Source organism: Lichenostomus cassidix, chromosome 2 (genome assembly GCF_008360975.1).
Source record: "Lichenostomus cassidix isolate B80296 chromosome 2, HeHo_3.0, whole genome shotgun sequence".
Taxonomy (NCBI): Eukaryota; Metazoa; Chordata; class Aves; order Passeriformes; family Meliphagidae; genus Lichenostomus; species Lichenostomus cassidix.
The window spans coordinates 102,232,676-102,248,167 of record NC_139482.1 but is presented as its reverse complement, the minus strand read 5'-3'; the positions used below and the strand labels follow the sequence as shown (position 1 = coordinate 102,248,167).

Below are 15,492 nucleotides of genomic sequence, written 5' to 3'. Positions count from 1 at the left end.
CTAAGGGGTTGTGTTTTGAGATGGTGGAGGAACTTGCTAAAAGATTTTCAAAACAATAAATACGATTCAGTGATATGAAAGTCTGTAAGTAACCTGTAAAATTCTAGGTGGGTATATGCAACTTGGTAACAGAATCTACACCATTCTGATGAAAGAATACAGTTCATTAACAAACATGTTAATGAATGTCTTTCTTTAACTGCTATCTGTATTTAATCTGATAAATAACTCAAACTTGTCACATTTTATTCTAGAGTTTCACTATACTTAGAGTTATAGAGTTTCACTATTCTAGAGTTTCTCTACAGTTTCACTATAGTTTCACTATATTTTCAGATTTCTTGCTCAAATTAAAAGCCACCAGCAAGTAATGTTTTCTGCTAGAGGACAAAATGCTATCAAAAAGCTTTTTGAGCTTCTTTTTGTCATATAATTAATTTCCAAATTTCAGATTGGGTCACAAGTTCAAGTGCACCCAAAAAAATCACCGAAATAGCTGCACAGGACAGAGGTTTATAGTGAACTGTCACCTCAAGAAAAAATGCATAGTTAATGCAGTACAACCACCAAAACAAAGAGAGTACTAATAATTTTTTTCATTCCATTTCAGGTAAGTGGAAAACAACACTAATTATGTCCACTCATACAAAAAAATCCCTTGAGAATGAAGCACATTTGTAAAAAGAAGGTTTTATCATTAAAACACAATACATTTAAAGATGTCCCATCAACTTGTATGAAATAGGAAGAATGAAAACACTTACAAAAACATCTCTATCTATTTTTATCAGTAATTACACAGTCCCTGCCTTGTGTATAATTCAAATTCTTAATGCTTAAGTGAGGAATTACTGATTTCCATATAACATCAGGGACATAAAAATTCTTTGGTATGTATCTTAAAAGATCTTTTTGTAGAAGTCTTGACTTACTTATAGAGTACTTTGGTGAGAACTTCAACACTTTTTTTAACAGATAGCTAACATTTTTAGACACTTACAAAAATCAAGTTGACTGATGTCACCTTAAATCATCCGTTGCTGCTCATAATTCTGTGGGTTTAGATCTGAAGAAAACCCTTTATTCTAATGGAGCTGAGAACAATTATTTGGTCACACAGGTTCAGAAGCTTAGTAAAAATGTACTCAGGAAGGAGCCCTTTCTACCTGATGATGTGTACCGGATGATGTGAGGTTTCAATGTTTTGTTAACAAGAAGGTACAGCTAACATTTTACAGATAACATTTTAAACTCTTTTCTGAAAGAATCACTCAAAATGAATCACCTAAATATAACTGAACACATTTTCTAATAAAATTAATATGAAGAGATAATCAAGATTTCATACATTTTATATCAAATGCTGGTATTATATTTTGTAATTTTCTTCTCCCAACTTTGTGAACTACTTATCTCTGAGCCTTTTTTTCTTTATTTCGTCCCACACTTACATATTAAGAATCAAATCTAGCTTTTGGGGAGGGAAAATTAATATGATTAAGAAACTTCTTGAACTATCTGATGTCTATTGCTAAAAGGGCTATGATCATGATGGTCTTCAAAAAGTCATTACAGTCACTGACTATCTTATGATTGAGATAACATAACATTAACATTAAAAGCCTTTACTAGCCAAGGTGCAATATATTATATCTGAAACTGCAAGGAAACTGTGTAGAGGGTAAATTGTGACTGAGCCTCAGCAAGAAATATCTAAACATTTGAGGAATATTTGAAATGTCAAACTGCAATCTGTACAGCAGGGATCATAATAGTCAGGATCCTAGATATAAAAATCTAACATTAAATACCTCTCTGATTGATATACCTCTAACAGACAGATTTAGAGAATAAACAGAGAAGGTAGAAAAGAAAAATAAAAATGGACACAAGTGCCATTCTCCTGAAAAACAAAATTAAATTAAAATCCACTTACCTTTCCATGAGTGCTTCAGAAGAACAGCGGTCCACAGATTTCCAGAAGCCAGACATGACATCTTGAATGCTAGAAGCAAGAACATGCAACACTTCCCAAGACAGGAAAAAATTAATACCATTAAAGTTGGCCACTAGTATTTTGGTTCATTGGTCTATTCATTTTTCCTGATTAATCTGATGAACTACATAGTAGTCCAGGGCTGAGATTTACAAATATGAATAAATTTTAGACAGAGTGTAGGAAAAATAGCTGTAGAGTTTTGGGGTGGTCTTTTGTTTTGTTTGTTGGGGTTCTTCAATGTATCACAAATATGGATCCACCCCAGAACTTCTCACAGCTTGTTAAGATATCCCAAAAGACCAACTTCCACCTAGGAAATATTTCTAGCTGATTATAGAACCATCCTCACAACATCTGAATGCCTTGCACCCATTAGTGATTATCTTCCAACAGTACCATAAAAAGTAAATTAGTGTCTTTCTGTTACAGATAGGAGTCAAAATTAGAGAAGCTGAACCCAAAGCAAAGGCCAATCAACAAGAAACAAAGACCTAGATAAATTCAGGAGGTTTAAATAAAAGATTGAATGACCCACCCTAAACAGTAGCACACATGCAACTGAGCAGTGGAGCCAAAGTAATTGCTGCTCCCACCTGCCACACCTCTCCCAGTTGTCAGTCCCTTCACCAAGACAGACGAATGAGTCAGAGTCCAAAATTTAGAGTCTTTCCATCACACAAGAATTCTTTTACACAGCAAGGAATTCAGTCCAGTCAAGTCCTTAGCTAATGACTCTGGACCTAGCAGAGACTCTGAAATGTAGGGAGAGGATTTAAAGAACCTCACACACAACCACTGCCTCCTGACGTGGACCAGGCCATAGCATTCTGCACCATACTGAAAATGCATAGGATGGGTTGGGAGTATTCTTCAAGTGAAATTCTCATCTTCAAACTTTTTCTGTTCCTATCAGCACAATATTCGTTACACTAAAAATAATTATTTTGTATGTGTCTTTCTCCTTTCTATAAAAACTGTTTTAAGACTCTGATCATGCCACAGCTTATTGGTGTGTGTAACTTGACACACAAGTCATAAAATTAGGTATTTGCACAAGTTTTCAAAGAACTTAAGAACTTATGACCCATTGCAAAACAGGTAGCCAATGAGCTAAGGAGAAGAAATGTGAGCTTTAGAATGAATGAAGATACCCCCAAACTTGCAAAAAAATACTATTAGAGTCCTCAATCAATCAGTTATACATTTTGATAAATGTAAACAACCTAAATACTAAACCCCATACTTAATTTAATGCTCAAATAAAAGGAAAAAGGCATGTAAAATGTAAATACCAAAGTTATAACTTAGATTGTTCAAGAACTGAGAATAGGAAATTATACTGAATTATAGAAATATGAAATACAAATGGTAAATACACAAGGCAGCTTCCTAACTCATCCTATAAAGTCAAAACAATGGGGATTTCATCATGCATACCTAAAAATTAAACAACGTGGACAAATTAGATAAATATATGAATTTTAAATTGTTTGAAAATGTCAACTTTGATAAAAAATATTTAAAACAGAAGAGCATTAAAACTTTAAATTAGGTTAGCATGATTCTCAGAGCATAATCCATGTCCAGTTGGAAAGTATCTATAATAGGACAACCCTACTCTAGTAGAATTTATCACATCCATCAAATCAGGGTTCCTGTCTGACTCCATTTAATCTGTCCTTGGAACAATGGGAGATCTGTAAGTCACACAACTGGCTAAAAGAAAAGTTAATTATTGCAGCGGAAAATGAAATCTATACTTCATAGTGAAAACATTGACTAACACTCTTAAAATGGGTAGTTGTTCAATTAAAACATTTGTGTCTAACATAGCTCTGCAGCAATGACATTTTCAAGTAAGAATTTCTCATATATTTCAGGATTGGTTTTTTTGGTGCAGACTGAATTGCAAAACTCTAGCATAAGCAAACCTGTCAGGCTCTTTAAAGACTGTAAGTTTTAATTGTTACTCTATGTAGATAACTGTTAGTCTAGCAACCAAGCCCAGATATGTTCAGACCTTTAAACGCCTCTGAAATACAAAAGGGTAGAGCTGCTCCTTCCTATTTCCCAAACAGACAGTTGAACTTTTTCCCCTTATTTGATCTAAGATAAAGAAATCCAGAAACAGAATACACATATACATTCATTTTTAAAAATCAACTCTTTCCAATACAAGCAGTCAAAGAGATCTTGCTGCTTTTCAAGGGTATAAGATTTCCTGAACAGTGCTGAAAAGTTAAAGATTCAAACCTTACCATGACAAAGTTTATGTCTCCAAATGCAGGTGTATGTTCTATTTCATAGTTTAAGAGCAAGAATATAGTAGCCATGGTTGTTATAAGTCTTACTGGAGAATTTGGATGAATTAATAAAATATCAAAACCAATAATAGCTGTAATATAAAATAAGGCACATTGTAAAGAGAAAATATGCAAATGCAGTTACTTCAAATGGGGAAAAAATTCTTGTAAAAACGTAGAAAACCACAAGAAACATCAGAGAACAGAATTCATTTCCAGGGAAAAACTTTACAGTGAAAGAAGGCAACTCTTAATGCCTTCTGGAGCCTCAGCTACACAACTCAAGAATTAAATTTAAAACTCATTACTGTCACGTACCAAGTCAAAATGTAAGAAAACCTACATTTTTGATATTCAGGCCTTCAAAGGGATTCATATTTATACATGGAAATAAATCAAAATCAGTAATTTGAAAACTTTAGTTTTTCCGCAGAACCCTAAACTTAAAAGATAGAAAGATCAATTGTTCTGGTAAAATCTGTCTAGCTCACATCACCTAAAGTAATATAAAATCTATTCCTATACTTTGGATTTATATTATTTCCATTAACTAAAGTGATTTTTTTTACCCAGCATGTGATCTAAACCAGATCTAAAATAGATGTAAATAACTATGAAGTGAATTTTGTTTACTTCTAATACTTGCAAAGATTAATTTATGTTGAAAAAAATGTATTTTTTCATCCTTTTTGGATTCCAGTTTTGTCCTTCAGTGAATTAAATACCTATTGTCTTTTACTAAAAACTCTTTTCTCCGTAACTTGAGCAATTTGTCATCACTCGAGGCTGCATAGTACTATTGGATAAGAGGCAAACAGGGTTGGATTAATTTAAACAATAAAAAAAATAAAAATAAAAAGAGCCCCCACAATGTCAACCCCCAAATTCCATTCTCCTGAAAAAGCACAAATGACACACATCTCCCTCTTCAAAATCCCACAAGTCTGCCAGCAGTGGATGTTGCAAAGAAATGATGTCTGATCCCTTCTGTTGCCTGGCTGCTTCTCACAAACACTGTGCAACAAGCTGTGTTTCATCATCTTGTATTTAATGTGTTGCCAAAGCCGGGCAAGTTGCTTCACATGCTCACTTCCTTCTCCTAACTCCAGCAATGTGTTCCTGCCACTTCCTTTGGATCAAGCTTAATCAATTGGTTTGACAAGGTAGGTCAGTTTAAAACTATCTCACTTGAGCACTGCATTGCTTTCTTATATAAAACCTCTCCACTGGCTTATTCTAAAGCCACAAAAGCCACTACATTTGAGGCAAACAAGATGGAGGAAACAGGTGTAAAAGGTAACAGCAAGAAAGGAAAGGAGAAAATAAGATTACCCCTTTCCCCTTTCAGCAACAATTTGCAGTTTCACTTTGGCAGTCAAAACACAAAGCTGCTGTCTCAGGAGGCAGCTCCACAGTAGCTTAATCCACTCTAAATTGAAGCTGCTCTTCCACTGACCACAGTGGAAGTTCCACCAGCAGAGCTAGTGGAGCTCCACTATACTCCATTCTCCTGTCTGAACAATTTGCAATGCCACTACAGTGCTTTGTTCCTGTAAGCACTGCTTGTGGTACCCTCTTCCCTGCAAAAAAATGAGGATTTTTATTAGCAAAGAATGAAAACTTAGAGGCAGGGAAGCTTGGTCTTTAGAACATTTTAAAAGACAAAAATACTCTAAGTTGCTCACACATATACAGATTACTTAAGTGTATAGGCAGGCCACTGGGAGAAGGTCAGAAGGCAAATGTAAGAACTGTAGGGTTTGGGTGGTTTTGGCTATTGTTTTTAACAGAATGGATTTACATCAGAAAATACATTTTTCCAAACATAAGAAAAACTTTCACGCTTTGGTGGGTAAAGCTACAAAGATCTCTCATGATTTAATGGTTTCATAAAGATGATCTATATTCAATGCATAATTATCTATTAATTTATTTTACTTCTGAAGATACAACTTTAAACCTATTTATGCCAAAAACCTATTTGCCTAATATATAGCATGTAGTTCCTGTCTTCTATACTTCTTCAAAATGGCTCAGTATTATCAAAAAGAAAATATGTTTGGAATTTCAATTCAGTAAGAATTCTCATTTCTTGTTAGTACCATTCACTTTACAAACTTGTGCTCTCAAACTATAGCCTTACCAAAAAAAAAAAAAACCAAACCATGGAACGAATCTGAGATACAGGTATCCAGAAGTTCTTTGGCCATGGTTTTTGATATACCCATATGCCCCATATACCAAACAGGTCAGATGCAGTACATCTTTATTCATATGGTCCACATATTTTTCAGGTTTACCTATAAAAAATTAGATGCTTAGCTACTGAATAGTAAAAATACCAGTAAATTCAAAAATATGTATTAACCGGATTCAAAAATGTTATTTCAGTGTTTTTATTGGAACCACTTAAGTTCACCAAGTTTCAGAGTTCTATAAATACCTAAATGAGCAGGGCATGTAAATAAAAATAATATAGAAAGATAGTGGAGAGAAAAACATTGGAAAACATATCAATACCATATAAATCACTAGTTTTAGCTATTCCGTTATTTCAGGTTTCTTGCATTACATTTAAAAATACTTCCTGAGAATAGGTGTCTCAACTCTTATGACACATATTTAACAAATCTATTCATGGAAATCCTCCATCTGTTCTGAAATAAGTAAGAATGTTACTATAATTGTTTTAGATCTATATGAAGACAAATGACAGATCAACTGCTGTAATGGAATTTTTAATGAAATGTGCACATTTCTGGCTGGGCACACTACTGTGATCTAAGGACTAACTGAAAAAGATGAAAATTCCTTAGATCTGTCTTTACCTTCCAGCCAGAATTATCCTGTTCTGTACCTATCTGTAAATGTTTACATTCAGAAAAGCCATCTGTTGCAAGCAGTACATGTAATCTCTTTCATAAATGCTTTGTCTCTTCTCTAACACTAGGGATGTCTATATTATTAAAATACTTAATAAAAGATAATCTGCCCCTAAAAATATACTCTAACCTTAGGGTAGACTTTCTGATATCATCTGATATTTTATTCTGTATTTCACACAACTCTATTTATTTTAAATATCCTTCCTTAATGGAATTATGAAAGTCATCCCTATATTAGAAAACTGAGGCTGGATCTTCAAAAGAACTCTACTTTGGCTACCTAAATGGCAAGATTTTGAGGAATATTTAGCATTCTGTAGCTTACATGACCAAAGAGCTGACCTCAACCTTTGCTACTGATGTGAGCATAAGTAATTTCTTTTCACAAAACAACCTTTAAAACTCTGGCTGCCAGGTGTAAACCTTTGTAGAAGATTAAAGCAGAAAAACAAAACTACAAGTACTCACTCAATTGTGAGTTGCTTCATTTTCTATTATTTTTTTGAAATACGGACAAGATTAGTATATAAAAGAAGGGCTGGGCAATGAAGGACTGAAAGGTATTCTTCCTGAACTTCCAGTTTCCAAACTGGGTTGTGCCAAATAATCAGCAGCATACCAATGGCTAAAACAATTAGGATGAGAAATTAAGCAGATACCACAGTTCAAAATGTGTTATTTTTGTTCTTTTTCCTCTTAAACAAAAATCCAAACAAAAAAACCTTCTAAGGAATGTTAGACTAGTCTGGCCCCAGTAGAGTCAAAAGCAAAATTCCCATTAACTGGACAGAATCTCATCCACTGTTTCAAACTCCAATAGTTGCCATCCCTGTCAAAGCAAAAATAAAAATTTGCACATTCCTCAATCAACACAGCTCACAGTTTACAGTTTATCACTCTGGAAAACCTCAGTGGCTTGGAGCTGATGCACACCTGCTTTTGTGCGCCGTGTCTTTTGGCACACACAGGACAGAGATGGGAGCAGTAGTGTCATAAGATGCAGACAGATTTACCTGAACTTCACAGGTACACCCCCACAATATATAGGCTAACAGTCCTTCAGAATATACAGATTAATTCAGAGCACATTAACAAGAATGTATATACAGCTGAGGATGCCTCCAGGCCTCCACACTTGTAACTTTTACAGCTATAAGATGTAACAATTGCAGAATTTACTCTGATGAAACAGAATGTTATCACACTTTCAGCTGTGAGTCTTCTAATGCAAGCCTGCCTTCTATAACAATTTCAAATTCACATACTGACTGCTTGTGCTCAAAAGTCAGCGGCAATACTCTTTTGCTGTAGAGGCAATAGTCTTTAACTGTAATACTTGAGCTCTGTCTTTCCACTCAAGAGTTTGCTGTCCCAGTGAGCTCCATTTTAATTTATTGCTTTCCAAAAAAAATCCCAATGAGGCTCTTCTTGAGAGGCTATTTAACTTATCCCTCAATTTCAAAGCAGAGTTAAACATATTTAAACCATTCCTGTTTGTCTAACCCATTACTGAATGTCACCACTAGTGGAGATTGCAGTACCTCCCCAGGCATTCTGTTTTAGTAATTCATTATTAAGTCCTTTAAAAGTTTTTTTACTAACAAAAATGTTTACTGCTGCAATTTGAGCTCATTGCTTCTTGCACTCTTCATAGCAAACGTTGAGAAAATTTACTTTCTTCACGTTTTATACTTTTGAACTCTTATCAAAACAGATCTGTTTTGTACAGTCTTATCAACCCCAATTTACCTAGGAAGAAGTGCACACAATTTCAGATAAGAAAACATAGCAAGACCAATATATTTAGAAAAAAAAAAGTAGATCCTATTTTGGACCTACTATCTTTATATCTATGATCATATACAGTAAAACATTTTAACAATGGTCATTTATCATGTTCCTCAAGAGAACCAATAAAATGTAATGAATACACATCCTCTGATGTTGCACAGGTACAAAATGTATAGTTTGTTTACAAACTAATATTACTGAATGTAAAATGAAGCAACATTTTAAAAAAATATATTGGTAAAGGTCCAAAGTTTACATTTTCTAAAATATCAAGGTCATGTTTTATTTACAGACCAGCATTCGAACAATTACTGGCATTTTAAGATAACTGCTTAACCTGATGAATACATGAATAAAATGAAGCTGTAAAAAAAACCTCAACCAAATAAAAACCCCTCAATAATTGAAGTTCCATATAACAGTTCCAAAACCACTATTTTTAACTTCTATTTAGAAAAGCAAGATGTGATCTACCACACAGTAACTTACCAGAAACTGGTCTAACACTTTGATATGCTATCGCAAGTGACCAATGTTACCAACCATGTGCCCAAGAGTGGTTTTTTGCCCATTCCAACTTCAAACAAAGTTTTCACAACAGTTGTAGTATTTACAAATTTAAAATAAAGGCTCAATATACCTTTGCATTACATTACCACTGTTATTGGGTCTTCTGTCAATGACTACACGTAGCAGACTGCAATCCAAAGACCACTTATTTTGTTGACTTTGTGAGTTAACTATTAAATTATCAGCACGTACCCCAGCTGGTCTTAAAAAATATAGACTAAGCAACTGACTAATAGCAAACACTCACTCAGGATCAATTATGACAGAATTCACTCACTGAAGTCTCCCTCTTGACGAGAGGTGTGTGTCAGAAGGTGGAAGCTTCTAAACTTGAACAGGACCTATGAGCTGGTATGACCAGCCATGACACAAACCCCAGCTGAGCCCTCTGGGCAGGAATGTGACACCCACAGCTGCAGCTTCGGGAGTCTGGCAGTGACACCTGGTCACCTGCTGGTGCAGCTATTCCTCTGCCTTCACTGTGCTAGGTCAGGTGAACTGAAAGCTGCATAATAAAAAACAGTCTCCGGCTGTATTAGCTTTTACTGATTTCTACTGGGTTTGAGTAAAGAGCATGTCTTCTCCATGCTGCACCCTTTTTCCTTTATGGCCCAGTCCCATCTCTGAGGCCCTGCATGAAAGTGAACACAAAACCAAACGAGGCAGCCTTTTCTGCCCACAGAAGGGATTGGTGAATGCCACAACACTTCTGCTTTGCCAGTCAGAATCACTGTGAATAATGCAGTTTTTTTTCAAGAAAGCAAGTATTTCATTAAAACTTGCCACCTTTATAAAAATAAGAGGACATCTGAGGGAATGGGATGAGAAGCAATTTCATTTTGATCACCATCCTCCTTTACACTCCGTTGTACCAACCTACATTAGGTGAAAAAAGGAGGAATTAAAAAGCTTAGGGAATCAATGTCTGCTTCTCAAAAAATTATACATGTAAAACACCTCAGAATTATGAAAACCAAACCTTTTCTTTCCCCGTTTGTGATTTTTGAGATCTCAGCATTTTCAAACATAACTCACTGATTCTCGCTGATTGCCATGTTTACATTGTATTCAGCATTCCATACTGGATGAAGCAAAGTATCGCCCAGTGATGATCCCTGTTTTATAGAGAACTTGATCACATTCTCAAATTAAAGCAGTTATTAGTGCATTATACTGCTAACAACCAAACTGTTTCACATTCTAAGAATACCCATCTCTGAAATGTTTTAAAATACCTAACCAAGCAATGCTATGTATTCCTATGTAACATTCAAATCCTCTAAAAATATGCTTTCTTGAAAAGATTCTCATTCTAAATGTATACCAACAATAGATTTTGTTCTATTTAATTTCTTATATTATTTCTGATAAAGTTCCTGGTTTAGTTTTTAACTACAGGCTATAGTTTCTAGTTGCTGCTCTGCTTCAGCAGCCATGGCTGCTGCCTGTAACTGTTCTGTTTCACTCTGGATGGAATTGGCTGCCGTAACTTGCTTTCTTTCACTGTGCATATTGTTCTCATGCCTTTTTAGGTCAGATGCCTTAGCAAATGCTTTAGTGCAAGAACTGCAGACAAAAGGTTTCTCTCCTCGGTGCCTTCTTTCATGGTCTTTGAGGTGGGACTTGTGCTTGAAAGCTTTATCACACATATGGCATGCAAATGGCCTCTCATTACTGTGAACTCTTTCATGCTTTTTTAGATCTGGTGCACGAATAAAAGACTTCCCACACACCTCGCAACTGTAAGGCTTGTAACCTGTGTGTATTTTCAAGTGTTCTTTCAAATGAGCTTGCGTGGTAAAGCCCTTTGTACACATTTCACAAACAAATGGTCTGTCTGCAGTGTGTAGTTTTTCATGTTTTCTCAAACGTGCTTCATCAGAAAAGGTCTTGCCACAAGCCTGACATACAATGTGTTCCCTGTGACCGTAAAGCAAGTACTCGAACTTCATATCCCCAGCTGCTGTGGTCCAGCCTGGTGTCTGTTCATCTTTCACTTCACTTATGCCATCATTGAATGTGAGTGCCTGAGGGGTCTGAGATCCTAAGTCTTTAGATTCCGTTGTTTCCATAGGTTCTACTTCTTGGCCATAGCAGTTTACTTTTCGAACTTCTTCACTTCCCAACTCTTTCAGAATTGCCTCTTGCACTCTCAGGGTAGTGGTTGGTGACTTACCATCTTCCTGACTTGGGGGAGTGCCTTCCACTGTCACATCTGATGGACTGTCATCGTGATCTCCAATCTCTTCCACCTCATCATCTTGGGTATCATTGGGTTCCCCCATAGAACGATTCATTTTTAGACAGTACTTGCTCTTGGACTGCGTGTTTTCTTCAGGACTAGATACATCACGTTTTTGAGAGCAGAGTTTGTCAAGGAACCGAATACCGAGGATCTGGCCTGAAGACATCATCAAGTTTACATCCTCTTTCTTAACAGAAATCTTTGCAGTATACATGTAATTGAGAACTTCCTCAAAAATATCAGAACGTAGAAAATCTATTTCTATTACTGATGAACTATCAACTTCAAGTTTTTTGAAAAGCTTTTTGAAGTAGGTACTGCAGGCAGCAAGCACGCACCTATGGGCTCTGAACTTAACATCTTCAACCACAATAGCGATGTCACAAAATTCTCCTTCCAAACGTTGTTCATTCAACGTTTTCAGGAACACAGTTTTGTGATCGTCGTCATTGTATTTAATGGTTTCAGACATACTGATGAAAAACTCCTGTAAATTAATGGGAAAGTTTTGTAATTTTTATAAAGCAGTCTAAATCACAAAATCCCAATGGATAAAGTCATTTACATACTAAAAAGATGACCAATTTTTTTTTTAATGACCAGGAAAAAAATAAAAACATTATTCTGAAACTGACTTTGAAATTTTGAATACATAAAGGTCTTTCCCTAGGTTATACAACTTTATTGAATAACAACAAAGTTATTCAAACCTTTATTGATTCAGTTATACAAAATTGAAAACCTTCTCCGTGAAACTGCAATTCTCAGTAAATGAATGATCCAATTCATAAGTCATTATTACAACTAAAGGAAATGTTAATATTAAAAATGTGTAAAAAATACTCTAAATGCATCATCACAAAGAACTAAATTTGAAATATCAAATATAAGCCTTACCATGAACAATGCAGGAAGTTTTCTGAGCAAATGAATATTAAATTAAGCCTTAGAATGGGCCACCTTCAGCCTGAAAAACACAAAGACAATAACATTTCAAAAAATTATAAGATCTATTCCAAAATTTCTTTTACATTTGTGTGCTAAAACACAGCATTTTCAATTATTTAAGGTTAGATAAAACACACTGTTAAAATACCCAGTTATTTTTTCAGCAGTACTACAGACAACCAAATAAACCAGGTGTTTACTTTCCTCTGGCTACTGCATTTCCCTGGTTCCATTTTCCTGCTACTTAACTTTGCACTAAGTCTAAAGGTCTGAAAAATCTCCCTAAGGAATCACCACAGTTAATGCAGAAAACAACCCATCAAGAAGGTGATCAGTCTTCTGCTGAACCAGAGAGCTGAGCAAGCCTAGCAGAGGGTCTGGCAAGCAGACCAAGCATCCCGAAGGACAGCAGACCAGGGATTGGGACAGATGTGCATCCAGGACCAGGGAAAGAGTACAAGAAGTGTACCAAATTTTCAAACTATGGAGATACCAGGAAACAGAAGGATAATGCAAGACACATAATTCAAATTATTCAATCCCAACAGACATCTAATTGTGCAGAAGAGGGAAACACAGCGGAGAGGAGGGAAATTTAATACTTGGTTTGGAAAAAATCCTGTGCCACCTGGCACAGAGCTGCTGGGAATTTCTTCTCTAAATTCTAATTTATCCTTAACCATATATGAAACAGAAGCAGATGACAGGTATGATGACAGGTTTGCAACTATCACTCGTGGCACTGTGCGTTTCACATGGTATGGGAATACCTGGCTCCCTACAAATACCTCTGCAGGTCTGGTATCTCCACTATATATCCTGGCTACAAATTAAAAAAAGACAGCCAAAATTCTTTTCTTAGTCCTAAATAATCGAATTTTAAACTATACAGATAGTAAGTGTGTAAATACTTGAAATTTACAAAAGAAAACAAAAACAAACAAAAAAAAAAGGTATGTATTTCTGGGCTGTCTGGGTCAGCTGGCCAGGAAAATGTATCAGTTCAGCATCGAAGATGATAGGACAAACAACTACTTCAACGGGATCTTTTGAGAATTCTTTGCAAGATGGGAAAAAATGCTTTCTTTTTAAGCAAGCAGCAAAATGTCACTGCTAATAATCTAGCAGCACTTGCACCGTCCTGTTAAACAATATGCAATTGTCCCGCAACTCTGTCCACACTAAGAGGTAACTAATTATAGATGTAATTGGGTGAAAACAGGGCTGCGGAGTACACCAGGGGTGTGACTGGCAAAGAACAAAGTTAGTGCTATGCGAATGGATCAGGGCAAGCACTTGCCCAGAGCGTTTCAAGGTCTGATATAAGAAAGCTGCGGTTACTTATTCCACTGGGCAATTCTGATTTATTCCTACACACTTTTTCACGGCCGCTACCCCCGCAGGGCCGCGGAGAAGCGCGTCCGGGACTGTGACTGCTCGGGACGCGCTCGGTGCCTCTCCACGCCGGCTCTCGCGGCCGCCGTGCCCGTGACCGCGGAGGCGCACGCCCGCTCCACGCACCCGCGGGCGCGGCGCAGGCGGGTTCCCGGCGGGGACCAGCCCAGCCCCTGCCGCGCCGCCCGCGCTCCCGGCCCGGCGTCGGGGGCGCCCGCGAGCTCCAGGCGGCCGCTCTCCGGAGCGAGCCCGGCGCTCCCGCCGTGCCGCCTCACGGGGCTGCGCGGGGACGGCGCCCGCTCCCTCCTTCCGTCCGTCCTTCCCTCCTCCCATCCCTCCCCCGCTCCAACGCTCCCCGCGCGGCTCCTGCCGCCTGGACGCGGCCGCGCGCCCCTTTGTTGCAGCGGCCACCGCCGTGCGGGACCCGCGCGCCCCAGCGTGCGCATCCGCCGCCGGACGCGTCCTCTTCCTCCTCCTCCTCCTCCTCCTCCTCCTCCCCCTCCCGCCGGCCCTCCCCTCGCCCGCGGGAGGCAGGCGCGCGGCGGCGCCGGGGCTGCTGGCGGCGGGCGCGCCCGCGGCAGCGCCATCTCACCCAGCGCGCGCTGCCGGGGCTGCAACGGCGGCGGCGAGCGGGGGAGGGAGGGAGAGGGAGGGAGAGGAGGAGGAGGAGGGAGGGAGAGGGAGGGAGAGGAGGAGGAGGAGGAGGGAGGGGGCGTGCGAAGGAGAGCGCGCGCGCGCAGCGCAAGGGCGGCCGGGCCGCGGCGCGGGAGGGGTGGGGGAGGCAGGGGAAAGGGCTCGCGCTTACCTGCCGCCCGCCCGCGCGCGCGGAGCCGCGCTTCCCGGGGGAGCGCGGGGGGGCTGCCGCTGCCACTGCCGCCGCGCGGGAGGGGGACGGGGGAAAGGGAAGGGAAGGAGGGAGGGAGGGAATGGGGGGGGAATTTGGGGAGGGGGTCTAGGGGGGGGCCTTGCGCGCGTCTCTCCGGCCGTCACCGCCGCCTCCTGCACGAGCACTCCAGTGCGCGCGCGCGCGCGCTCGGGGGGGGGCGGGGGTGCGTGCATGCGCGGTGCGAGCAGAGGGCGCGCCTGTGCCCGGGGAGCGCGGAGGAGGAGGAGGAGGAGGCTGGGGCGGCGAGGAGGGGGGAGCGGAGCCCGCGGCGCGCCTGCCCCCATCGCCCTTCCCCCGCTTCGGGGGACGCGCGGCGCGTCCCCCTATCTCCCCCACCTCGGGCGGGGGCGCGCGGGCCGCAGCCGTTCCCGCGCCTGCGCCCGCCGCGTGTGCGAGCCCGGGGCGCGGGCACCGTCTCCCCCCGGCAGGCGGCGCACGGCGGCGAGCGCGGCGCGGGCTCGGCCCCGAGC

At 39.6% G+C, this 15,492-nt stretch overlaps 1 protein-coding gene across 3 annotated transcripts; it reads right to left on the bottom strand.

The window, feature by feature from the left end:
• Window positions 1–8,995: 8,995 nt before the first annotated feature.
• ZBTB14 (zinc finger and BTB domain containing 14) lies at window positions 8,996–15,101 on the bottom strand. 3 transcript variants are annotated; one of them, XM_085052607.1, is made up of 3 exons: window positions 14,942–15,101; window positions 12,691–12,760; window positions 8,996–12,280 (listed from the first exon to the last, which is right to left on the bottom strand). In XM_085052607.1, the coding sequence occupies exons 2-3, from the start codon at window positions 12,691–12,693 to the stop codon at window positions 10,937–10,939; spliced, it is 1,347 nt and encodes a 448-aa protein (XP_084908733.1). In that variant the 5' UTR covers window positions 12,694–12,760; window positions 14,942–15,101; the 3' UTR covers window positions 8,996–10,936. The 3 variants fall into 3 exon arrangements, with proteins under 3 accessions (XP_084908733.1, XP_084908735.1, XP_084908734.1); XM_085052609.1 differs by lacking the exon at window positions 14,942–15,101 and adding an exon at window positions 14,729–14,747; XM_085052608.1 differs by lacking the exon at window positions 14,942–15,101 and adding an exon at window positions 14,120–14,450.
• Window positions 15,102–15,492: the final 391 nt, after the last annotated feature.